Here is a 26,262-nt window from a genome sequence, read left to right on the forward strand (position 1 = left end):
TCCGCCCAGCCGTGGCCTGCACTGAGCCTGCCCACCCCTCCGCCCGGACGTGGCCTGCACTGAGCCTGCCCGCCCCTCTGCCTGGATGTGGCCTGCTTGTCCTGGCGCACTCTCAAGCCTGTGTGGAGTCGCTTTCTCTTTTCTCCCTGGCTCTCCTGACTGCCTGTGGGCCTGTGTGCCCCTGTTGGCTGCTGCTGATTCTGCCAGGCAGAGCGTGAGCTGGCCGCAGGAGGGGTGCTGTCCTGAAGCCACAGCCTCGGGATGTCTGGCTGGCCCCTCTAGTGACGGTACCTTGTCAGTTTCTAAACGCCTTCTGAAGTGTTTGTTGATCTTGATTCTCTACCATGCCTAAAACTGATGTCCTAAGACCATTATTTTAGTAGTTACTTGGTCATCTGCTTATCAAACAGAAGGACCCTGTAACTGCCCGTCTCATACGCCACAGCGTCCAGTGAGTCGTCCTGGTTCAGCTCGCTGTGGTCTGGTCCTTTCCTTTTCTCCTATTCCTTGTCCTCCCCTGGACATCTCGTGACATTTTACAATGGTGTTGTCTTTATTTTCCTTTGATCACCATTTCTGAAGTGGACATCGCCGGTTTCTGCGATGATCATCCTAGGTGTTTTGTCCAGACCGGCTGAATGGCCAGTCCAGAGCACCGCGGTTCCTCCCGAGCCACGGTGTAGGTGTGTGATCCACTGTGCATGCCCATGCTGAGGGGTGGTGACTGGCTTTGGTCTTGCTGGCCCTGCGATCCCCTCTGTGGCCCACGACTGGCGCCTGCCCAGTGGGCCTGGCCTGTGAGGAGCGTGGTTCCAGCGGGGCGCCCCATGTGCAGGCCTCTGTCTGGTCTTCCTGCTTCCCAGAGCCCAGGCCTTCCACTCCGAGCTGCCCCCAGCTTGGAGCCCTTCAGCTTTGCAGCCCGGCGTCCCACACTGCAGAGGCTTGGGGTCCCCCGTGCAGGTGCAGTCTCCCTGCAGAACGCTGTGGGCTGGGTGAGCCGGCTGGGACCTAGGAGAAAGTGGACTTTCTGGTGATTGGGACACAGTTTGAGCCATAAAATCTTATTTTCCATCTTATTCTTTTCTGTCTTCCAGTCTCACTCTTTTCTTTTGATAACTGCAAACCACACTAACGCAGCTTTTCTTTTTAATTTGGACGCTCGGCCTAAGACAATGGATTATTCTGTCAGATGTTGGTCCTTAAAGTACACACCGTGCTTGTGCTTCCCTTCCCTGTTTTCCTCTGCATCTGGAGAGGCTCCTGGTGTCTTTGCTCCTTGGTGGCACCATAGGCCAGCAGAGGCGCAGGCTTCGGGCTCAGTGGGGCTGCACCCTGGCCCTTCCCAGGTCCTGGAACCCAGTGCTGCCTGGTTCCCATGAGCCGGGGCAGCGGCCATGTGTGGCTTCCCTCATCTTCAGCATCCTGAGAAGCACGTTCTCTGGAAGATTCTCAGGGCAGTGTGCAAATTATAATTCTGCCAAGTCAGACGTAGATGGCACCGTTGCTCTGTGTGCTCCCCACGTTTGCTGGTCAGTAAGTCCTTCCAAATTTTCTAGATTTTTCTTAGGGTTTTCAACTGTGGAGAAAACCAAATCAGCCTCTAGTCACCACGGTATTTGTTAATGTTTATGTGAACTTCGTTTTTATTTGAATCTTACTGTGAGATGGCTTTAGAAAGTTATGCAGTAACAGGTGTAGAAGAGTCGGACCTGTGAACAGTGAGGAGCTGTGTGCTTACCTGTCACTGAGGTGCATGTGCACAACTGGAAGCCCCACGCAGCTGGGAGGGAGGGTCCTGTGCTCTGAGGGCTCAGCAGCAGCCAGGTTGTGTTTCTGGCAGCCCAGAGCACAGCCACTTTGTGCCCTTGCAGACTTCCCAATACACTTGCCTGAGTTTTTAAAAATATTTGGTCTTTCGGCAGATAAAATCAACTTGACATTGAAATTAAGAAAGTGATCTTACGGGCTGGGGATGTGGCTCAAGCAGTAGCGTGCTCGCCTGGCATGCGTGCGGCCCGGGTTCGATCCTCAGCACCACATACAAACAAAGATGTTGTGTCCGCCCAAAACTGAAAAATAAATACTGAAGAATTCTCTCTCTCTCTCTCTCACTCTCTCTCTCTTTCTTTAAAAAAAAAAAAAAAAAGAAAAAAAGAAAGTGATCTTACCTTTGAGTGTGTACATGGTAGCCGTTTGCCCAGCCAAGTGGAACTCCCCGTGAGCATTGAGGGGCACCAGCAGACATGGCTGTCAGCATCAATACTGGGAATGGCATGTGTCCCCACTGGGTGGTCTGTCTCTGCTGTGGGAACCAGCTGGGGTTCACATAGCAGGCCTGGGTCACTTGTCCAGGGCCTGGCCAGGGTCAGCTTTGTTCAGTCTCCACTTGAGCTGTTCTTCCACTGCTTTTATAGCTCCCCATGGAAAAGTGGCTGTTGAAAATAATTACGCTCTCTGCTCTAAATCTATAGGGGAGGACTTCAAATGTAGTGGTAATATTCAGACTTAACTTGGTTTAAAATAGGCCTATATAACAAAATATAAAGATTTTAGCGTTCAGCAAAATTACATGGTGAAACAAGGAGAGTGCCCTGTGACTTGAGTTTGTTGGTGCCCGGGAAGGGAGAAGTAGACCTTTCACAGGCCAGGCCACGGGGTGCCTGCGCGCTCCAGCTGCAGGCAGTCTGGACTTTGCCTGCAGGCGGTTGGCACACACACGGCCCCGCCTGCCGGCTGGTGAGCTGCAGGGCCCAGTTCTTCCCAGGTCTTGTCCCAGGACACATTCACGCAGAGCAGAGCGCTGGGGTGCCGTCCACTGGCAGCTCTGTCCAGCTGCCCTGTGTACAGAGCACACCAGGGCTCCTTTTTAAATGTTTCCAAAGGCCATCGTCTGCCAGCCCTGAGGCTTTTTAGAGGCTCCCTTGGGTTCTTGGGGTGACACAGCCCCAAGGTCTTGGCAGAGGGGCTGTGCCCGGGATGGCTGCGTCGGGGGGAACCCCTGTGGCTGAGGCCACGAGCTCCTGTGCAGATGCTTTGAAAACATCAGTGCCTGCCGTGTGACACTCGTGCTCTGTGACACTCCTTTTGATGGCTTGGCGTGATCCCTGTCGGTCTTGTCTTGCAGGGTTCAGGACAAGTTGGAGGTGCTGAATTACACGACCATCCCTGTCTATCTCCCGGAGATCACCATTGGGGCTCATCAGAGTGACCGGGTCTTTCGAGCCTTCAGAGAGGTGAGTAGGAAGCCTGAGGGCCAGCCAGGCTGGGGTGGTGGTGGCCGCAGACACCACGTCACTCCGCTGAAGAGTGGCTTGCTGCCTTGCCCTTCTGCAGTCCTGCTGGGGTCCTCAGGTGGAGGCAGGAGCAGCCGTGTTCTGGTGGCCCTGGCCGCCTGGCATACAGCTATCTTGATGCACACACGTCCTCTGTTCCTCCGCCACCATCTCCTCTCTGCTGTCACCTCAACTCTCACGTCCGTCTGTGAATCATGAGGCTCACGTTTCTACACAAGGGCCTCCAACCAGTGGGAGCACCGGGCCTGACAGTGGGCAGGAAGTTGGGGGCCAGCCCATCCCACTCATCCTGTCTGTGATTTCCACGCCGTCCAGTGGATTGTGTATCCCCGTTGGCATGGAGAGTCATCCCCAGCCAGACTCTGAGGGAGGGACAGGGGCCAGCAGGAGAGCCGGGGCTGCTCTGGTCGTTGGCTACTGGCAATGTGTGCGTGATCGTAGTGGGGTCTGCACTCTGAGCTGAGCAGGGGACCCGTGATGGGTTTGGAGAGGGACGCTTCTGCACTGCTGTGATTTCAGGTGGGTGCTGCAGGTACCCCGAGGCGCGGAGGGTATGCGTCACCTCCCTTGAGGTTACTTGGCTCCGTGCCTGTTTTTCTGGGGAATGGACCCTTGAACCCAGGGGCTATGCGTGCCAGCCACGTGCTCTACTCTGATCTGTGCATCTCCAGCCCATCACTTTCTTTTTCGTGAATTCTTTGGGTGGTTCTGACGTGACTTCTTCCAGTGTAGACTTGCAGCCCTGCCGACCCTGCCTGCACGCCGTGGCCCTGCCGCTGCTCCTGCTGTCCTGGCGCCCTGCAGGGTGCCTGCGCCGCTCCTCCTAAGCAGGCTGTGTGGACCTGCAGCTTTCTCCTCGGGCTCCTTCCGCCTGCCACCGCGAGGAGAAGCTGTGCCCACTGCAGGCCTCGCCTGCCCTCAGCTCTCCGGCTTCCGTCTTGCTGGCCTGGGAGCTGTTGCTGGGGCGTGGTGTCGGCCGAGCTGCCCTGTGGGCGCTGGGAAACCCCTGGTCTCCTAGTGGCCACTCCGACTTTAAAGCTTTTTTCATTTGATGTTCACGTGGCTTCCAAGCTTCTTTAATTGATGTTTATTGGGTAGCTTTTCTCCACCCTGTAATTTCAGCTTCTCTGTGTGTTTATATTTAATGTAAGTACCTTATAAAAAGCTTGTAGGTGTTTTTAAATCTTTTGTTAGCCTGAACGTTGTTCGGATTTAATGCGTTCTTGATAAATCTGTAAATAGCTTGTCTTGCTCTCATGGTCTTCTTACCTGTTGAGTGCTGTTGTCCCTCTCTGGATGAAGCTGTCCTCCCGCCCTCGCCCCTTCTGTTGCCTGCTGGTCCTCGTCCTCCTCACAGCTGGCAGTGACTGACCTGGAGAGGCGGGCGCTCCTCTCTGGCTGCCTGGAGTCCCGCGGCGCCTGTGGTTCTCCTGACTTTGCAGCGCTGCTCGGCCCTGTGTCCTCGGTCTGTGCCCCTCCAGCCCTCAGCCGTGCTCCGGTGCAGTCGGGGTTGATGTGATGCTCAGCCTGTGTTTTTGCCTTGCTATGGCTCACACCTGCCTGGCACCTGCTTCTGTTCAGGATCGCTGGCCTTCGGCCTGAAGAATCCTTTGCAGATAACAGATTCTCACATTTATTTAAAATGGCCTTTAGTTGGTCTTCATTTTCTTTGTTTTATTTTGGAGCATCAAACAAGAATAGAAAATTAGCTTTTCCCAAACCACACTGCCCAGTTGGCAGAGTGCCACCCCTGCATCACACCTCCTCCCTGGTCAGTCACCCCATGGACGAGAGCTTCGTTCTCTCTGATGGGCACCGAGGCTGGAGAACTCTGTTTGAATGTGTCCTCCTCACAGGCACGGACGCGTCCCCTCACCAGCCAGCAGCTGTCCTGGTCCAGTAGAGCAGGCGCGTGCCTGTGCTGCATGCTGGGCCACCTGCCACAGACCTGGTCAGCCCTCTAGGCCAGTGCTGTGACTCAAGCAGAGACCCTGCCAGGCCTGGCTCCTGGTCTCCTTGGTCTGCACTAGTTCCTGGGGCTTTGCTCAACGTTCAAGGCCTTGACACTCAGGAGGACCCCGGGACTGTATTTTGAACATCTCTCCGTTTGGTTTTATTGGCTGTTTCCCATGGTTAGGGTGGTTTTCCTTCTCCCTGTGGGACTGTTGGCGAACTCCTCGCCTCTCTTGAGAGTGGTATCCTCACTGTGAGGTCACCCTGTGGCCTTTGGTGGCCAGTGCACCCTGGGCGCTTCGAGGCTGTGCAGGAGTTCTCCCTGAGGCTTCGCTCGGCCGTTGGAGCAGCCCTTGGATTCTGGATTGCGTTGGTTGTTAACAAGGTGGTTGCCGCGCTGTTCGGCTTTTTCAGGTCTGTCTTTCCTCCTGTGGCTCTAGGTAGTGTCCAGTCTGAGGAAACGTTTCTCCTACTGCACTGGTTTGTTCCTTAACGTGTCTGTGTCACCATGGACCGCCCCCCACCCCAGGCTCCTGTCCACTCAGCTGCAGTTACCTGTGTCTGCTGGGAACAGTGTGTCCAGCCCAGCGTCTCTGCTCCAGTGTGACCCTGCAGGGTTCTTCTAGTGCCTGTGCCACCGTCTCAGAGTGGGAAGCCTGGTTCCATCCCTGGTGTGGTGTTTCCTTGCTGGATCGATCCTTATGTGTGACAAGCGTGCCATCTCAGCTGCCATGCTGGCCTGCCAAGATTGCCACTGTCTGTCCCAGCCCTAGCTGGGCACAGTCACTTTAGGACTGAACTTGGGAGGAAGGCGACTGATTCTTGAAGAACACTTGCATTGGGTGTAGCCGCCCACAGTGCTGTTTTCCCCAGCACTTGCAAACTTTCAGTACTTCATAACTCTGTCCTTTGCGTTTCTCTTGAGAAGCTTGCTCTTCCCCCTGAAGATGCCTTTCTTCTTTCTCTGGCAGGGTCTCTTCTGTCAAACAGGTGTCTGGGTGGCTTTGCGCATTGTCCAGGTTGTCCTTGCCCTTGGTGGGTGTGCGTCAGCTTGCTGTGGCCCAGCACTCTGCTCTCTGGCTGCTCTCTGCTGTCAGATGACTGCCTTCCGTTCCCTCCTGCTCGCCTTTCAGGGGCCTGTCCTGCCCTGTCCCTGTGTCCTGTTGTGCCCCTCCCTTGTTTCTCAACATGCTCAGCCTGGGAGCAGGGCGCGGTGGTACACACCTATAATCCCAGTGGCTTGGGAGGCTGAGCCAGGAGGATCACAAATTCAAAGCCAGGTTTTCTCCTGCAACTCAGCGAGACCCTGTTTCTAAATAAAATACAAGATAGGGCTGGGATGGGGCTCAGTGGTCGGGTGCCCCTGAGTTTAATGCCTGGTACCGCGCATCCCCTCCCCCAAAAAAAACCAAAAAAACCCCAAAAAACATGCTCTACACTGTCTGCAAGTTCCTGATCATCTTTTGAGCTCTTTCTAACCTGTTGATAGACCTGCATTTCCTGCATCTTAGTGTTTAATTTTAATTGTTGTCAATTTTTGTCTCTAGAATTTCCTGTCATCATTTTCACTTTCTGCTGTAACTGTTTTGTCGTCAGTGTCTTGGGCGTCCTGGTCCCAGGCACAGTGAACTGATAACCGCAGCGTCTTCTCCGGGGTGGGCGAACCCTCGGGTCTCTTGCCCTGTGTTTCTGGTCACTGACTGCCTGGGGCTGTCCTTTGTTGTTTCGCAGTGCTCTCCACGGTGGCTGTTCATCCTAAGACTGTGCAGGTTGCGCGAAGCTTCCGTGGCCCCGTCTCTGGCAGGCGTGGGAGGCAGAGCAGGTCCCAGTGCGTCCAAGAGCTGAGCAAGGGAGCCGGTTCTCTGGGTCTGGTGTGCTTCACTTGCTCTTCCCGAGAGGCCAACTTCAGGAGGGTCCCTTCTTTTTGGTGGGTCCTGAAATTTTTGAGTTCTCTGGGTTGGAAAGTCCTGATCAGTATCTCAGAGGCTGCTGCTGGTGGAGGTGGACAGGCCCTTGGGTGGCAGGCACAGGCTCCGCATTGCTTTCTCCTGGGACCCGGGAGCCCTCCTGCCTGGGGCTTGTGAGCCAGGTCCTTTCTGTAGGAGTGGTCAGGAGCAGGACCTGGTTGACCAAGCCAGTCACCCAAACTGGCCTCTCAGCTGTCTTAACCAGCTACAGGGAGATTGCTTAGCACTTTCTTATCATTATTGTGTTTTGTACAGTTTAACTTGTCAACATAAAAGAGGATATTATTGGGCTTGTGATTTTAATTTAATGTTGAGAAATGATAAAATTTTTAATCAATGTTTAAGTGATTGGGGAAATCTTTTTTTAAAATTTGTACATGTTTTTTAAAAACAAGCTGCATTTTTGGAGCAGTTTTAGATTTACAGAACAATGACGTGGACGGTAGACAGGCCTCCTCTCCCCACGGTGCTTTTCCACATCCTCCAGGTCGGGTGCAGAGCACGTGTTGTTAGTGAGGCCTCACGGACACCTCGCTGGAACCTGAACCTTGGGTCTCCCAGTGTCCCCCAGTCCAGGCCTCCCGGCAGGAGTCCCAAGCCTGCAGGCCCCTCTGGGCGGTGGCCTCTGCTCGGCCTTCCCTGACTTGGGCACCTTCGGCTGCCAGAAGGAGCACAGCGGCCGTTGTAGCACAGCCTCCGATGGCTGGCCGGGCTTTTCTCAAGGTCAGCTGGGCTGGGCAGGGGTCGAGGTGCCCTGTCAGTGTGACCGTCACTTGGCATCACTGACCACCTGGTCCATGGAGAGTGGCTCTTCCCTCTTTCCAGAGGGTCGCCGCACGGTGTGGCTTTGTATGTGCCTGTTGGGGAGAATTGTGGGACCATTGAGAGGAATGCTTTTTTTTTTTAAGGAAATTCAGTTGCTTGATATTAAAGATTCTGCTTCTCTTCATTGATAGCATTCCCTCTGGCCACTGAGGACATAGTGAGGATTGTCCCAAGTGTCCCCTGGAGGTGGCTTGTGGGGTGTGGCGATGAGCAGTGGAGGGCTCTGGGTGCCTGAGCAGTGCTGAGGGTCTGGGTCCGTGGCTCCACACGTGGCTTCCCTGGGTGGACAGCTGCCCAGCTGTGCTCCGTCTTGCACGAGAGTCCCTCTGGTGAGCTGCAGCTGGCTGGTGGCCTCTTGGTGGCCTCGGCAGACAGGCAGATGCCTACATACCTGGCCTCCCTCCTCCAGCGCCCTACGGAGGTCCATGTGTTCCCACGCTCAAGAGGCAGAGTCATAGGGCAGCTTCGTTCTCTGTGGCCATCCCTTCAGACAGGCCACATATTAGGGACAACACACCCCACTGCATTAAAACACATTATTCAATCCCCAGCACCACAAAAAAAAAAAGAAAAAACAAAAAACAAACCCTTAGCCGTCCACCTCTTCTGCCCTGTCTTCCTTCCCTGGAGGCAGTTCCAGGGCCATGGAGTGGAGAGGCCCGAAGGCAGGCTGTCCTGCAGGCGTCCCTCCTTAGTTGTTCAGGTCACAGTGCTCCTCCTTGTTCCTGTGGCTCCGCTGGGACCTCAGGCCTAGGCAAGACTGGAAGCCTGGGGCAGGGACCATGCAGATGGCAGTGTGCTGGCCTTGCTCCGAGAACACCCAGTGGAGGCTGCTCTTCCTGCAGACCCTCACCTCAGGCCAGCAGAAGGACACGCTGTCAGGTTGCTCTTGTCAGGTCAGAGGCTGGGCTTCTGAGGTTACTGAGGGTTACTGTGAAGTTGAATTGCTAACCAGATCCACTGCCGTTTTCCAGATCTGAACAGAACAGAGCCTTTTAGAGAAGGGCTGGGATTTGCTTCATGGGCCTTTTGTTGAGAGGCTAGGAAAGTAGAATCAGCCCCTTGGCAGGGGCAGAGGCAGTGCTGGGCCTGAGGCCGCATGGACTGGCTCTTCACCTCGAGCTTGCTGCCTGAGAACCACCCTGCCCTCGAGCACAGGAAGCGGAAGCCAGCCGGGCCTACAGCACCTGCAAGTGCCCGTGGTGAGAAGACCTGCAGTTGTCCCTTCCAGAGCCTGCAGCTGCGTGGGCACCTCTCAGAAGAGGGGCCTTCCTGATAATGGCACAGGGGTGTTCCATGGCCAGCTGTTTCCTGGAGCAGGAGGAAGGCAGTGGGGCCCTGGGCACCAGCACCTTGGAGGCACTTGCTCCCTTGTTAGGAATTTGTTTTCTTTTTTTGGCACTGGGATTGAACCCAGGGACGCTCAACCACTGCCACATCCCCAGCCCATTTTTTATTTTGAGATGAGATCTAAATTGCTGAGATCCTTGCTAAGTTGCTGAGGCTGGCTTTGAACTTGCAATCCTCCTGCCTCAGCCTCCTGAGCCACTAGGATTATAGGTGTGCACCACCAGGCCCAGCAGGAACTTTTTTAAAAAGGTAGAAACACATGGGTTTTCACCAGACTCCACCAACAACAGGAGTCCTTTATATAATCTCAGTTAACATTAGAAAGACAAACGAATTGCCAAGAGCATAGCTCTAGTTTTGTGAGAAGCTTGAACTTGGGGCGTGGAGGAGGCAGGTGCTGAGTGTGTCCTGGTGCACCCCTTCTCTCCCGTGGTCGGGTCTCACAGTGCCTGGCGCTGGCTCTGCTTGGAGTCTTGGAGACGGAACCATCTTTTGCTGCCCGTCCTGAAATTCATTAATTAGTGTAGTGTTGTTATCTCTTTGAGATCTTTCCGACTTTTTTGTCCTTGGGAGTTTTGTAGCTGAACAAACAAGATAGGTCTTGGTTTGACTTTGTTTACGGCAGTGTTTGCCAGACCTGCTCCTGGCTCGGGCTTCCGCTGCTGGGCTCCTGAGTGCTGAAACTGCGTTCCTGCGTGGTCTGTGTCCACCTGTGGTTCCCAGGCTCCTTCACTTTGTCTTGCCTTGGTTTTCCTTGCTCTTACCCTTGGAGGCTCATTTTCCCCTGTTATGGGACTCTGGAGTCTTGGCTCCTCTTTGTGGGGCCTCTGCCCTGGGCATCGCCTCCTGAGGAGGACTGGCCTGGCCGGTAGAATGTAGGAGCCCGACACACGCAGGGTGCTCAGATACCGCCTTGCCTTGGTGGTGTGAGTGTGTGCCAAGTGCCGCATCCACTGTTCGTCCTGCGTCTGGAGCTAGCTCTGGCCGCCCTTCCCCAGGTTCCTGGGCCCAGGATCGTGGAGCGACTGGGAAGACAGCCACCTGGTGCTCAGCCAAGCCCCAGGCTCAGCCCCCAGCATTGCCATCTTGAGCTCCCCCCTCAGTCTCTCACCCCTCGGCAGATGTCTGACAGGTCTCCAGCATAGGGTGATGTCGGGGTGCAACAGGCCTTGTCCAGGAGCCTGCATCCTCGTGGGCAGCAGGGATGAGCAGTACGCAGGAGGCATCTGAGACCAGGCCAGACACGGGCTGCCTTGCCGAGAGGCAGCACTGGAGCCGTGAGGAGCAGCCCACCTCGGGCAGGGAGCAGGCGGGCAGTCTGCGAGCAGGAGAGCCTCCTGCCCAGGAACGTGCTGAGGCCATCCAGGCAAGGCCAGGAGGGCCTGCGGGCTGCAGAGAGGACTGGTGCTCTCAGGCTGTGGGCCCACTCAAGTCCTCCCTTGTAGCCGTGTGTGTGTTGGACGTGACAGGGCCAGGGTGCAGGTTGGGAAAGGTTGGGAGCATCTCCCCAGTTCTGGATGGAGACGCTGAGGCCTGAGCGTGGCCCGAGGCCAGTGCCCTCCTTCCCCCCAGGCCTCCCTCTTTGCGCAGCCAGGTCTGTTCTTGCCTCAGGTTTTCAAAACTCCGCAGACCGTGGGCTTCAGGGTGGGTGGGGAAGCTGGGGGAGCGGCCCAGGCCTGGCGCGGCGGCTTCCTCGCCCGGGCAGGGCTTACTCACAGACAGCACTGGAGTCCACTGAGCGGCTACTCTGGCTTTCAGAGAAGGGAGGTGGCTCTTGGTGACAGTGGACGTGGGCGAGGGTTCTCTGGGGCTGGGTGTGCTCACCGTGGGTATCCCACTGACTGGTTTAGCTCTGCCAGTGACCAGCGCAGGAGCCGTGAAGGCTGGGCCAGCTGAGCCCGAGCCTGAGCAGGTTGGGAGTGAGCTTGTCACAAGAGGAAGCCATCGGTCCCACTCCTGCTGCAGGAGTGTAGCTAGACCGCCCCGAGCAGAGCCTGCAGGTGCTGGGAAACGTCCTGGCTGGTGGGGGACAGGCTCGCCAACTCCCGCGCAGCCTTGGCCTAGTGACCTGCCGTTGCCAGGAGGTTCCAGGGTGTGGGCCTGGTTCTGACCGAGCAGGCTGCCTTTCACACCGCGCTCGCTCAGCAGTCGTAGGAGGGTCGCTTCTGCCCCTGCAGCCTCACGCTTCCCAGGCCTCGCTGCGCAGGCACGCCTCTCCTGGCCTGCCCAGAGGAGCAGTACTGCTGCTGCCACCAGCGTCCAGCAGGGCTTGCCCCAGCTAACAGGTCTGGTGGCCCCGGAGCTGCCTGCCAACCTGAGGCTGCCAGGGAGGACCAGCTCACCGAGTGCTGGGCAGGGGCCAACCCGTGGAGGTGTGTGCAGAGCGCAGCTCCCATCCCAGGCACTGCGGGAGGGTCGCAGCCAGCAGGCCCTTGCAGGATGCTGCTGTGACAACTGGGTCATCACAGACCGTGGGGACGGTCTCAGGAGAGCGCAGGGATCTGCTAGCCACCTTTTACTAGCTTCTCATTTTATTGTTTTTAAAGGCCAAGACCTCCTGAGTGTGTGTAAGGAAAGAGCAGATGCCACTGGTTGGTGTGCAGGAGGTGTGAGAGAGAGACCGGGCAGCGGGTGGGATGGGGCCTAGGGCCTCATTTCTGGGCGCAGCAGAAGGGCAGGGGCCATGCCAGTGCCAATCACTGCTCATTTTATAAGACCACCAAGCTCCTCTCTAGAGGGGTGCAGGGGTTCAGGGGTGCTGCGCAGGAGAAGGACTCACTGCTTCCTGGTGGTGCAGGGCGCGTGGGCTGGTGGGAGTCTTCCTGTGGCCCCACCTCAGGACCTCGCTGGCTCCGGGTTGAAGTTTCTCGTCCCCTTGTTGGCAGCCACTGGTGCACACGCAGGGCAGGTCGAGCTGCTGGGCTTTCTACAGTGTTCACACACTTGTGTCAGCACCATTTCCAAGGTGGTGGAAGCACGTGGTGGCCAGAGTGTCTGGAAGCAGCTGGCGCCACTGCGGGGCTCAGCGCTCTTGGGCCACGCCGAGCCGTGGCACCAGGCTGCCACGCTGGGCCGCGGAAGCCGCCTTTTCCCAATCGCTGCACACTCAAGTGGACAGTTCAGATAGGCTGTCCGGGGAGGTAAGGGCCTGGTGCCCGCACCCCAGCAGTGTGGCCGTGCAGGACCAGGACGCAGAGATGGCGCTGATGGGACTCTGAGCCTCGGGTTCCTTCACCTGGTGGCATCGTGGCTGGGGGACTGAATGCCAGCAGAACGTGGTGGTTGGGGTGAGTTGGCCACCCTTGATGGCAGGCGGAAGCTGCAGCTGTCTCTCCTGGCCTTCAGTGGGAGCCTAGGGAGCGCAGCGTGGGGACCTAGACCTCCCACTGCTCTGTGGTGGCGGAGTCGAGGCCCTGAGGCCCGAGTCTCAGAAGGTTCCCACCAACCCATTGCTTGGGCTCTGCAGGTCTTGCCTTTGCTTGAACTTGGACCCCTCTGTTTGATGCAGTGATCTGCATCGGGCGGCCTCTGGAAGGGGCTGCTGCCCTGGGGCTGGCTGCACGGGGGAGTGGTTCTCCCAGGAGCTCACTTTTTCTGCTTATCCGCTCAGTCCTCAGGCCCTGGGCCGTTCACCGTTTGTCCTTGCAGGACAGCTCCTAGGCCTTCAAGCCTGCCAGCACGAGCCCTGCCTCTCTGCGCACTCACCTGTTGCCTGGACGCTGCATGGGGACACAGATGCAGGCGCAGCCCGTCCCTGCAGACCTGCTGGGCAGGAGGCAGGGCAGCCGTGGGCGTGGCATGGTGTGAGGGAGGAGGTGTGGTGTGGTCCCAGGGCCTGGGGTCGTGACCCTCAGGATTCTCACAGGAGAAGTGAACTTGGCCCAGCAGGAGAAGGTCAGGGGCAGCTGAGGGCAGGACTGCTGGCCTGAGGGCATGGGGCTGCTTGGTGGCCACCTGGTGGTGTGTAAAGGGGAGGGCAGCGGGCCAGCGGGGCGTGCTGGTGCTGCTGCAGGTGGTGAGAGAGGCTACCTAAGCACCGCCGGAACATGTCCCTGCCTCGCCAAGCAAGGGCGTGGCCAGTGTGCCGGGGAGAGTTAGGAAAGGTGCTCAGGATGGTGGACTGGGGCGAGGGAGGATTCCAGGGCTGTTTTGAACACCTCGCCGGCTCTGGGAGACCTGGGAGTGAATCCTAGAGGGTGGACAACAGAGTGAGGCTCAGGAAAGTTACTGGAGGTGACAGTGCAGGTGAAGGTACAGGGTGGTGGCCCAAGACTTTCCCAGTAGGAGGAGTGGCTTTGGTCGTGAAGGGCAGGAGACATAACCCTGGGCTTATTTCCAGGATGGCTCCAGCTCCCTCCCGTGTGGGTGCCTGGGCAGGTACACAGGTCAGTCTGGTGCCCTGGCTTGTAGAGCTGGCAGGGGTCTTGGAAGGGGCTGTGTTTCGAGGTGGTCACGGGGGAAGCAGGACCTGGCAGAGGCAGGGGCTGGCGCTCACAGCAGTGACTGCTGAGTACCACGGGCACCTGCTGTGTGCTGGGCACCGTGTGGTGGCCACAAGGAAGCGCCTGTCCCTCCCACTTGCAGAGGCGTGGTCAGCATGCAGGTGCCTGGGCGGTGCGCAGCCCCTGGCCTGGCGCTGCAGCGGTCGTCCTGGGTAGGCAGCATTTCCTGCTCTGCCGACTGACGTGGGCACAGATACGCAACCAGAGACTGCTGCAGAGGACGAGGCAGCTCAGGTGTTCATAGGGGTGGTTTTGTTTTGTGTCTTCATGGGTCCTGTGACCTTGGCGTTCTTGACCAGTCCTGCCACTGGTCTGGCTGGAGTGCTAGAGGCTCTCAGTGTCTGTCAGCTTCCAGGTGACTGCCCCGTGCCTGGCCACTGTGCCTGGGGATCCAGGATTTCAGCCCGGGTGGCTCTCAGAAGAGCAGGAGGACTGGGACCCCAGCAGTACTTGTTAACAGGTTTCCATCCGTGACCTCCCAGTTCTGTGCTTGGAGCCGTGCCTACTCGTGGTCATGGAGAGCCTGAGCACCGTCAGCAGGCCCGCTTTTCACAGCCACTTTCCAGTTCCGCACAGAGCTGCTCTGGGGCCACAGACTGATTGGTCTTTGTCTCCCTGACTTGGTCCCTTCCCGCCAGTGAGGCCAGGGGCTGCTAAGAGGCTGAGCTCCTCCCGTGGATCCAAGGGCCGAGGCGGTGGCCAGGACGGCAGAGTCTTCTGCTTTCTGACCTGCTAGTTTTTATTTCTTAACTGTCTCAAGTTGTGTCATCCTCGGTCTCAAATCCTCCTTTACCGCAGAGTTGTCTTTAGTACCTCCGTTGTGCTGACACTGCGGTCTGGCCCTTAGGGACTTCACCGTAGTGGACTCACCTGCAGTCAGCAGTGGGTACCAGGAGAGTTACCGGACCTGTAGAGGAAGACCACCGCCCGTGGTGGTCGGAATGTCCTCGTGGCGTTCAGCCCAGAGCTCCCCTGGGAATCTGGTTATGAAGTCAGAGTCCAGATCTCAGCTAGAGCAGGGCTGGGAGGAGACGGGTCTGCCTGCCTTCATGCCTGCTCTGCAGAACCCCAGCACCTGGCATCAGTCTGCCACCTCAGTTACCCACATAGGAAATCGGCACAGGAGGGTGGGTTTGCTCGCCACTGCTGGTGACCGTGTGTGAAGATGTGCTGACCTGAGTGGGGGGCTCGGCATGGCCTGGAGGTCCAGAGCGTCACTGTCCGGACACACGACAGACGTCTGTGGGCGCTGGGAGGGGCTTGCTGTCTCCAGCGTGTGAGCAGGTGCTTGGGAGCCCTTCTGCCGGTCACGGCTGGTGCCAGTTGAGGGGTGAACACTGGGGACTGGGCTGCCGTGGTGTGCGTCCCAGTGAGCATCCCAGCGACAGGTGGCCTGCCTGTACACAGACACCATGCCTGTATGGCAGACAGAGGGTGGCTTTTTGAAACTTGACGTGGACAATGGAAATATTTCTCTTGAAATTGACTGTGATCCTGACTTGTGGAGAACAGTCATAGAAGTCTTAGGGAAATGGCACACTGAGGAAATGGTCAGCAGTCTCCATGATGTTATTTCTTACAATTAACGACAGCATTCGGAGCAGAGCTCATCTGTGTACACATAGTGACGGAAACAGGAGCTGACCAGAATCCCCGCGTCCCTCAGAGGCCCAGAGGAGGCAGACCTGCCGTCCCTGACGCAGCCCTTTCCTGCCCGCAGCTACGTTCAGTCCTGTCTCCTCTGCGCTCCCTGTTTACAGGAGCTCCACTGGGGTCCGTCCCTGTGTACCTGTGTGTGACACCAGCACTGAGTGTCCTCCAGGAGGACTCTGAACAGGGCTGTGGGTGAACGCCCCGTTGCCCCCGAGGTCCAGCCTGCGGGCTGGGGGCAGCCCCCACTGCCCGGTGCGCTCCTCCTCGCGCGGTGGCCAGGAGGCCCGGGTCTCCCTCTCCTTTCCCGGCCGCGTGTGCTCTGCCCTGGGCTGTTTCGGGGGCCTGCTGGCTTCTCTCCTGGCGGCTCCGGCTGTGCCTCTGGCTTGCCGTGGCGGTTCCTGCTTTCCACTTCCATGGGCACCGCGCCTGCCGCGGGCCTCTCGGTGGGGGCTCTCATCCTCGTTGTCTTTGGAGAGTCTTGAAGGGACTCCTAGCCTCGCACCATCCGCACGTCCCTGCCACCTCGGGCCTCGTGCCTTCGTCTGGACCCAGGTGTGGTCGGCACCATATTCCGTGAGCTGCGCGGCCTCAGTAGCAGTGTTCCCAGGGCACGGCACGTGACAACTGCTGTTGACTGCTGTTCATAACCACCTTCCTTCCTGCTCCACTCGGCACTGGCAGTGCCTGCCTCCGGGTGGTGTGTCCCCTTCCCACAGCAGAGCAGATGCCCACGGCCCGGGCGCCTGGTTGCTGACGGGAAGTCCGCGGCTGCTCTGGTCTCTCTTCCTGGCACCCGCGCACCCTCCCCTCCGGCTGCTCCTGGAGCTTCCAGAGTCGGGTCACGCGCCTCGCGCTGCCTCGCTGTCCTTACCTCGGGTGGGGGCCCTCGGCTTCCTGGAAGCGCAGGTTGCCGTCTCTGAACTTTGGGGGCCCTCCCTCCCCTTCTCGGATGTGTGTCCACGTGCACGGGGCTGGCCTTCTCCACAGGCCGCGGCTTGCTTTCAGCTGCTTGTTCTGTACCATCCGTGTCCTGGGTGCCTGACACCCAGGTGGCTGTCTCTGGGCCACTGACCTCTCCTCTGTCCTCTGGGGTGAGTTTCACTGTGGAAGGGCTTCATGTGGGGAAGTGCCCAGGGAGGGTCGGGGAGGCGCTGAGGGGGCGGGAGGGCCTGGGGACAAGCACATGGCACAGTGGACGCTCACAGCCCCAGGGGCTACGTGGAGGTGGCTGTTCTGGGGAGAGCGCGACTCCTGGTTTGCACGTGGGGCTCGGGAAAGGCCACCCTCTGGGGGGGGGCTCTCAGTAGGCCCGCCCTCCCCTCAGCACCCAAGCATGCGAGTGCTTCATGGCAGCCACCTCCATGTCCCGGTCCCCTGTCCATCACCTGGCACTCCTGCTTTTCGCCTTGGTTGGGGTCTCGTTCTGGGTCTGAGACAAGCGTTGGGGTTTCTGGTGGGTGGGGGGCTGCTTGCATGGCAGCGTTGAGCCTGTTTGGATGGGAGTTTCAGTTTGGGGGGCTTCTGGGGCAGCTGGTCTTCGGGGGACAGTGTACACACTAGGATTGGCCTGGGGGCTCTCTTCCTGCCCTGTGTGCACGGAGAGGCTGGTGGTGGGACGCTGACCCGAGTCCTGGGCAAGCGGCTCCGGCATGGACGCCACCGCCCGGAGCTCTACTTGTGAGCAGGAGGCCCTCGCCAGAGACCAGGGGCCCCATGCAGGTTTGGGAGCTCCTTCTGTCACCCCCACGTGAGGCAGAGAGGCCGGGAGCCTGACGAGCCTCCTCAGGAGAGGCTGACACCCACGCCGGTCACGCATCTGGGCAGCGGTGCAGCAACCTGGACCAGGCCTTTCACAGGTTGGGTGGCGGCTGGGGCTGCGCAGCACCAGCCGCAGTGACCTCCTGCCCACGGTCCGGTCCGTTGCTGGCTGTCAGTGGGTGTTCGGGTCATGATGGGGAAGCCTGTTCTCGGGCCCTGTCCCCTCCTGCATTTCCCCCAGTGACACCCTCCTGGTGTCTGTAGGAACCCGGGGGGTGGGGGGTGCTGTCTGTCCAGGTCCCCGCCTAGGGTGGTAGGCCTGCAGGCGGGGCAGCCTCCCGCAGCTCCTCCCTCAGGCAGAGTGGCTGGGCGAGTGAAGGGGCGCGAGTGCGGGCACCAGGGCGCACACTGCACTCTGACACCGGCCACTTCTTCCTCCCCAGCTGCCGGGCCGCAGGTACCGCCCCGGGTACAACGCCGACGTGGGCGACAAGTGGATCTGGCTGAAGTGAGCGGCGCCCACCAGGCTGTCACGGCACGAGGACGCCTCTGTCCCGTCCCTCTCACGGACTCCACGGAGCTGTGCAGCTGCGGGATGCAGATGGTGGTGAGCTGCGCGGAGGGCCCAGCAAATGCAGCCCACCCAGTGCGGCCTGTGGAGTTTGGGAAACAACTTCTCTTGCCGGCCTCGGGCCTTCTGGCTGTGTTCTGAAGTCACCGTGATTGTCACTGGGGAGGAGCGGCATTTGCTGTCAAGCCCAGCTGTCGCCGAGGCGTGGTGTCCGCCCAGCTCCGTCACCACGGTGGCGCGCTGTTCCTCTGACTTGAAGAAATAAAGCCGTTGCTGTGGAGTCCCCTCCGCGTCTGCACACGCCTCTCTGTCGCACATGCGCGTCCCCCGGGGTGGGACAGCGTCTGAGGGTCTGTTCTCCTTGTTTAAGTCTGCGCCAGAGCAAGTGAAAGGGAGGAGGAGACCCTCCTGCTGGCTTCCCAGCTCCCCTGCAGGGGATTTGAGCCTAGCCGGAGCGGAGAACAGGGTGCTGGGTCGCCCCGCGTCGGTGGCCGTGACGAGAGCAGTGAGAGTCACCTCGTTGCTCACCTCTGCTGGCACTCGGAAGCGCCCAGCCTAGCTGGTCAGGCGTCCAGCTGTGACTCCTGCGTGACTCTGCTGCTTGGCTCCTGAGCTCCACTGGGTCCTGCCAGTAGCCGTCACCCGTGTGATGTGCCTTTAAGTTGGTTAAAGTCAAATGCAATTTAAAGTGCAAGTCCTTAGTTGCAGTGCTTCAGTACTGGGCAGAAGAGGACATTTCCTGATGGAGGAAGTCCTGTTGGCCTCCCTGCTGTAGAGCACGCTGAGGACGCATGCTGCCCTCCTCCCTCCCCCTCCCTCCCTCCTCCCTCCCTCCCTCCCTCCCTCCTTCCTCCCTCCTCCCACTGTCTTCTTGCATTCCTTAAGGTTGAAAAGTTTGCTGGTGGCTTCTGTGCTGGGGTCCAGATTTAAGTGGCCACTGTTTTGATCATTAGACGAGAGAGTGGCCAGGCATTGGGCCAGGCCTGGAGTGTGTCTTGGTCTGAGCACCTTGAGAGCCCCTTCAGGTGAGGAGGGAAAGGGAGACGGGCTGTACCTTCTTGGTGTTGCCAGTGCTTGCGCTGGGCCTGGGTGGTGGGTGGCAGTGCCTCAGAGCCCGGAGGGCTGCGTGTGGTCAGCCCTGCACAGGAGCGGAGTGGACCTGGCCTGCGGGAGGCCACAGGCATGTGCGTTGACCTGTGCCGTCCCCTGCTGCAGTGAGGCGTGTGCAGCTCGCAGTGCTGAGGAAGCCCATCTGCTCCGTCTTCTGGTGTTTGGTGCGCATGTCGGGCAGAGGAAGGCGTCAAACAGTCCAGTCTCCTCTCCACTGGGAAGCCCTGAAGAGGTGGCCGCGGATGCCCCAACCCCTCACTTCGGCAGGGCACAGGGGCTGTTTTCACAAAACACTTACAGCCCTTAGACACAGCCCAGGCTGAGGCGGGCACATGTTTCAGGCCTCCCTTCCCTGGGGGATCTCGTGCTCTGAAGCCGAGGAAGGAGGCAGGCGTCACCCAGCGCGGGGACCGCGGCCTGCATGGAGCTGCGTGTGTGGGCACGGTGGCTCTGTGTCTCCCCGAGTCCCTTCCTGGTCTCTGTTACATTGTGGAACCAGATGGTTAAGAACATGGAGCTGCTTAGAGGACGTAACACACGGTTCCTTTTGTCCACCTCGAAGAGCAGGACTCCAGTGCCCTGGCCCCAGGGCGGGGTACCATGTGCTGCTCACTCAGCGTCCAGCTGTGGGGATGGCTGCCTGGACCTGACAGGCACTGTGGCAGGAGCAGACTTGGGTACCAGGTGCACCACCCGAGCTTGGGGCTCCGCAGCCAAACAGGAGACGCCCTTATACTGTCCATTCTGTACAAGCTCCTGGCCGCTAATGGGCTCAGAATCCCTGAGCTTCTAGCTGGCTGGACGCATTGGAGCTGAGGCGCAGGCAGGCAGCTGCTCCGCTGTAGGAAAGCACACCCCGGGCTCCTGGGCAGGTCTGCAGGGCGGAGCCTGGCGGAGGGCTGGAGAGCACGGCCACTCCTGTGCATCTGTGCCTGCTGAAGGAGGCCGGTGGGAGCAGCCCTGGCCAGTCAGAATCAGGTGAGTGGCTTAGGGGTCCCCTCTGGGTGTACAGGAAGCCGGGCACTGAAGGCCCGCTCCCAGCAGATGCAGACCAGAAGCCAGCAGGCGCCTCAGCAGACACCACCCGCACCACGTGGGACTTCACCAAGGAAAGCCCGTTGAGAGAGGGACACCTGTGGCCTGGGACAGTGGGCCTCCCCATCGGAAAGCAGGACACTGGGTCATGATGTTTGCAGGCCCCGCCCCCTCCCCAGGTGCTGCAGTTCCCCCAGTGACACCCTCTCCATGGCACTGGGCATCCCACCCGAAGCCCACAGGCTGGAGAGCCTCGGCTCCAAACCTGCCCCAGGAGTGGTGAGGCCGCACCCTGGCCACCTCCACCCAAGAGGCCCGGGAGGCACAGTCACGTCCCGTCTTGGGTAAAGTGCTCCTTGGCGTGCACCATTTTCTTAATGGTTTTGAAAATCTTAACTTTGTTGTGATAGAACACTTCCCATTTCACACCTGAGAGTCTTCTAAGTGGAAATCCCGACCTCCGGCTGCATCCAGGGCTGGCCACGCTGGGGAGTGTCCTCGGTGGACGTGTCCCCTCTGAGGCTGGGCGAGGGTTCCCTTCCACACCCTGGCTTTCAGTTCTTGCCAGATGTTTCCTTTGGCACGCTCACCCGGTGACGTGTGTCCCCAGAGCTCAGGCATCCCCAGCACTGCTCTCCGCACACAGATATCATCATCCTCAAGAGGAGCCGCTGCGTTCTAGGAGAGGCCCAGGCCAGCCCAGCATTGGGTCAGGACCCTGTACGACTTAAAAGCCATGGGACCAGGTGAACCCAGCAGAGCCAGCCTGTCAGGGCTGGGAGGGCCGTGAGCCCCGGGGCACCAGCCCAGGGGACAGCTGGGGAGGGACAGGTGAGCCCCAGGGCACCAGCCCAGGGACAGCTGGAGAGGACCAGGTGGGGGGTGGGCCCCAGGGCACCAGCCCAGGGAGGACTGGGAAGGCGGGTGAGCCCCAGGGCACCAGCCCAGGGGACAACTGGAGAAGGCCAGGTGAGCTCACCAGCACAGGGACAGCTGGAGAGGGCTGGACGAGCCCTGGGGCATCAGTCCAGGGGATGGCTGGGGAGGGCTGAGTGAGCCCCAGGGCACCAGCCCAGGGGACGGCTGGGGAAGGCCAGGTGAGCCCACCAGCCCAGGGGGGTGCTGGAGAGGCCCGGTGAGCCCCAGGGGAGGGCTGAGGAGCTGGTGGTTGGGAGCATGGACACAGGTGGGGGTGCTGGTGCAGCTGCTGCTGGGTGGTCAGGGAGAATCCAGAGTTAACCGTGGAAGTGACCTGCAAGGTCTCGTCGATGGAGGGGCTCAGAGCTCATTGAGGGGGTTGCAGAGGGTAGGACTAAGGAAAGGTGGGGACCACGGGCGGCATCAGATAGCTCGGGGTCCTCTGCCTGGGGCTCTGCTTCCCTGGCCCCCAGGGAGTGCATGAGACCAGGCGCCTCCTCCTGCTCTTAGCTGCTGAGCCGCATCCTCGTGGGAAGCAGGGGGAAGGTGGTGGCGTTTCGACCCCTGTCCTGCGGTGGGAGGAAGTGATGGGTGCCCAGTGTCCACCCTTCTGAGGGACTGTAAGGAGTGCGCTGGCCCCAGTGGGTCCACGGTCCCCTGAAGACCAGTGTTCAGCGTCAGCCTTTGGTCATGACGTGGACACTGAGCCATCTCAGTCTTGCTGTTGCAGGCGAAGGCGAGGCCAGGAGGACATCTCCAGGTGCGGGGCTGTACCCCGGACCTGCCCGTGGGCAGCCAAGGGACACGTGGCCACGCGGCATGTGCTGTTGTAGATGCCCTCACCTGTGTGGCAGAGGCCGCTGGCCTTCCTGCTGCTCGTGAGTGACGATGGCAGTGGGCTTCGGCAGTGTCCGTGGGAGCCAGTGACCGGCTCTCCTGCGTTGGCCTGGCGTGTTCCAGGGGTGCCCACCCGAGCTGTACATGGGTCCCTTCTGGTGGCCGGCCTGCCTGTCCCTCTCCTGGCAGCTGGCCCTGCCGTCCTCTGCCCTCCCGGCTGCAGTGCTTCCTGCAGGGCCGGGTGCTCTGCTGGCTCAGGTTGCAGCCCAGGTCACCTCGCCAGGAGCAGCATCCACAGACAGGACGTCCAGACCCACAGCCTTGTCCACTGTGGCCGTCCCCTCCCCACGTCCCAGCTCAGAGTCTGTCAGTTCCCCTCACCCTGCCCCCGACTTCTGCACTGGACCCTTGTCCCAAGGCCCAGCAGTCCTCACAGCCAGGCCCGTGCAGAGCCGCGGTCAGATGCGGTGGCCACTCCTGGGTGGACCGGTGATTCAGACTTCTCTGTGTGCCCCACCCTGAGACCTGCGCGCGAGCCCCTTAGACAGGTGGGGCTCTGCCCCCGAAGGAGCTGACCAGCTGGTCCTGCAGACACTCTGATACCCTGGCAGCTAGGCCGGGCTGAGGACAGGGTCCTGGGCTCTGGTGTCACTGGGCTCTGGTGGTCCCGTGACAGGTGCTGAGTGTCCTTCATGGGACTGTTTTGCAGGATGTGTCCCTGACATTGGTGGTCAGCCAGCATAGTGAAGACATGCCAGCCTTGGACTGGCTCAGGCCAGCTCTTCCCAGCGAGGACAGATAGGAACGGCCATTTCTAGGTCGTCTGAAGTGGCTGTAAAGACCCCAGACGTGCCTCTTAACGTAGAGCAGCCTTTTCTTTCTCCCCTGGCGAGGTGGTTCCCGCTGTGGGACCTGGCCCATGGTGCTGGAGCCCTGGTCCGAACGCCCCTTCCTGACCACGCACCCTGCTTGCCATAACTCAGGGGGCTGGCGAGGGACAGAGAGTGCAGAAGGCACGGCGGCTCCGTCTCCTGGGTCCTGATGTCCCTCCAGACAGGCTCACGCGCCCAGCCCTGCTCAGCTCATCTCCCACATGGACACCCCAAGGCCCAGCACAGCTCACGGGGTGCCGAGGGGCCCAGGGAGGCCTTGGAAGGGGCCTGACCAGCAGTCCCTGGGCAGGGTGCCGCCCATGCAGGGTCACCTGACCTCCTCACGCACCTCTGCCACCTTTGCTCAGTCACTCTTCCTTTCAGAGCTGGCCTTTTCCTGGGGACTTCCAGGGTCGGGGTTTTCAGGAAGGGGCGGCCGAGTCCCCCTGGAAGTCCAGGCTTGGAGGGGGCCTTCCTGGGGGCGGCAGGGCTGCTTGGGGGAGGCTGTAACCTCCTGGAGGAGAGATGGGCGGAGGAGAAGGTGCCAGAGGCCCCGGCCAGCCGGTCAGCAGGAAGACGCTGAAACAACCACTGGAGGAAGACCTGGGAGTGGGGACCCCCACACACATAGTAGGGGACAACACACGTGGACAGACAGGCGTGCGGCAGGGTGGGAGGACAGAGGCCGCAGAGCACCTGGCTTAGCCAGTGTGTGCACTTGGTTACCCCCTGAGGGGCCGGGGGCCTGCAGCTGCAGGCCATGCCCCGAGGCACAGTGTGGTGGGACATGGGGCTTGGCCAGGACCCCTGCCCTGTGCAGCGGACCCCCAGGGAGATGTGGCAGAGGACAGGTGCTCTCTGCTTGGACAGCTGCTTTGCTGGACTGGGGGGAGCCGTGTCTGGAATGGGCACCCTGTGCTGCCAGGGGACAAGCAGAGCCTTCCAAAGCCTGTCCCCTGATGTCAGGACCTGCCCTGAGCTTGCCGCTGCGGGGCACAAGTAAGCCAAGGAGGGGGTGACGCTGTGACTTCCTCCCTTGGGGGACACGGGAAGGCAGGTTCGAGGGGCTGGACCAGCGGGTCTGGAGTCCTGCCGTCCTGCTACAGCAGGGTCTCCAGACACCGCCCGGAGGAGACGCGTTTGTTAAAGGAATCAGCTCCTGTGGCCCGGGAGGCCCAGAGGGGCTTGACCCCCACAGTCCTAAGGCAAGTCCCCGTGTGAAGGCAGGTGACAGCCCAGTTGTCCAGGCAGGCTGACCAGTGCCCCTCCCCGCCCCGGGCTCTCCAGGTCCTGGCAGGCTGGGTGAGGCCATCCACAACTCCCTTGCTGGACACCCATGCGTGCCTGGCCGAGCTCTGGGCACCTGCAGCCCAGCTAACGTGAACTGTCCTGTCCCCTTACTACCGTCCTGCAGGCCCCTCGAATCTCGCCTGGCTCCTCTGGGGTGAAGGCAGGTGGTCCTTCCCACCTTACCAGCACTCTCTGGGAGGGTCTGCTGAACCAGGCAGGGAGCCCTGGGGGGCAGCCCATGCTGCCCGGGTAGCTCTCCTGCAGGAGGCCCTCCAGCCAGGCCCCCGGAGGTGCTACAGGGACCCAGCAGGACATGCGGGCTAGGCACCCAGGGCCTGCAGAGCCATTGCCAGCGTGGGTTCAGCTTGCTGGGCAGGGAGCTGAGGGTCCCTGGTGCAGGGCTGGCCTGGGTGCCAACCCTCCTGACGCAGTCTCTGCCGCCTAGTGCCAGAGGACATTGGGCCTGGTTCCAGGCTGCGCGTCCCTGCAGCCACAGCCCCAGGGGGCAGCCCCAGACAGCCTCCCTCACCAGGCCCCGGAGGAGCCAGGAGGAACCAGGGAGGCGCCCGCACAGAGCCTCGCTTCCACAGGCATTTCCTCTGCACCCTGGGCCTCACGACAGGCACACCACACCCTGCTAGCCCATCCCCATGGGGCGGGGAGCTAGCCCCCCATCCAGGGGTCTTCGCTGTCTCTCCCTCCCGACAGCCTGAGGTTCAGAGGAGCTGTGCAGGACGCCCCAGACACACAGCGGGGGAGCCCATGTCTGGGATTCAAACCTGGGCTGTGTGGCCCAGCCGTGGCTTGCGCTCTTGGTCCCCTCCCTGCCTGCAGGAGCTTCATGCAGATGCACAGCGCGAGCCAGTGTGGCCGTGGTCCATCCTTCAGGGCCTCAGCGCCACGGCCCGGCTCAGGCCCTGTGGGCTGCCATGACCGCTGCGAGGAGCTTGGCCCGATGGGGCCTTCCACACGGGGCCTCCACTGCCTCCCCCGGGTGCGTCCTCTCAGGGCAGCTCCTCCCAAGGCCTTGCCGCCCCTGGCCCCGGAGGCCCTGAGGGGCCCTGGAAGGCCCACCTGTGCATCTGACGTGAGGCTGCAGGTGACTGCACAGCGGCCCCTGCGAGGAGGCCACCCCCCACAGCCGGCAGCACTCCTCCCGCCTTCTCCCCAGCGGCCAGCGGGGCTGATGTGACCCCCACTCTGGCCTTCCTGCCAGGACCCGGCAGCCCGGGGTTTGCAGAGCCACAGGTGCTGCCTGCATCGGCTGAGGGGCGGGCAGTGTCTGCACGGCCAGCCACGCCCTCTGGCGGTCCAGCTCCTGAGGCCGCAGCCCTGGCTCTGCGTGGAGCACTCAGAAAGGGGGCACACAGGGGCCCACAGGTGCCTCCCTCACGGGGTGGCGGAAACTCCCTGGGGATGAGGTCAGCATGGCCTTCCACTGCTGAGGCCAAGCTTCAGGGCCACCTCTACGTGGGGCAGGGGCAGAGGCTGCAGGGCCCAGTGCCCCAGGGCCACCAGGGGACAGCCCTGAGTCCCTGCTGCAGGCTCCCCTTGGGCACTCTGAGTTGATCCTGTTTCCTGGAGACCTGGGCTTCCTGCTGGACTGTGGTTTGTTTTTCTTTGGGGTTATCCTGAGAGGCCTTTCTGTGTGGCCACTGCCAGACGCTGATGCTCACAGGGAGGCGTCCAGCCAGGCACTCGACCCTGCACCGACCAGTGGTCTCAGCAAACTCTGCTTTTGTGGACATTTATGAATGCTCTGGGGACAGTTACATTCCCAGGAACAAGGAAGTCCCCAACAGCTGGGTGGTGGACATAGAACAAATGTCCCCAATTCTGGGTCACCTCTCTTCTCTGGTTTCTGAATGACCCATAGTTATGACTGTGAGACAAAAACATCGGCGGCTGGCATGCCCAGCCTTGGCCTCCCCGTGGACCTCAGTCTGACCGCCAGGCTAGGGGTGACTGGCTCAGCACTAGGACCTGGGGCCTCTGCAGGGGAGCTGTCCACCACACACCCACTCCTCATCTGAAGGACTCGCGGGGGCAGGGCTCATCTGCTAGCTGCGGAGGAAGGGAGTCACGGGGTCTTGCCACTCTTGGGACCAAGTGCCCTCCCTGCCGGCCTCGTTGTCTTCAGGCCCAGGGATGCGATTCGGGGAGCGTCCCTCCCACTGCTGGGGCTTGTGCTGCTGTCCTTTTCGACCTGGCTCTGAAGGTCTAACCACCCCTTCCCGGCACATTCAGACTGTCCCCAGCCAGATGTGTTCTTCAGAGCCCAAGGTCCAGCCTGCTGCTGGGCTTGCAAAAGCAACATCAAAGACAGCA

The 26,262-nt window shown here is 60.3% G+C and overlaps 1 protein-coding gene across 1 annotated transcript in view; it reads left to right on the forward strand.

The window, feature by feature from the left end:
- Ndufa10 (NADH:ubiquinone oxidoreductase subunit A10) overlaps positions 1-18,157 on the forward strand; it is a 39,458-nt gene extending 21,301 nt beyond the window's left edge. The window contains exons 9-10 of the mRNA XM_046456930.2: positions 3,125-3,233; positions 17,745-18,157. Of these exons, the coding sequence (XP_046312886.1) occupies positions 3,125-3,233; positions 17,745-17,813 (178 nt within the window). The 3' untranslated portion in view covers positions 17,814-18,157. The remainder of the gene's footprint in view (positions 1-3,124; positions 3,234-17,744) is intronic.
- Positions 18,158-26,262: the final 8,105 nt, after the last annotated feature.

This window comes from Marmota monax, unplaced genomic scaffold, assembly GCF_021218885.2.
Source record: "Marmota monax isolate L192 unplaced genomic scaffold, Marmota_monax_Labrador192_F-V1.1 WCK01_AAM20220418_F8-fsc00230, whole genome shotgun sequence".
NCBI classification, from domain to species: Eukaryota; Metazoa; Chordata; class Mammalia; order Rodentia; family Sciuridae; genus Marmota; species Marmota monax.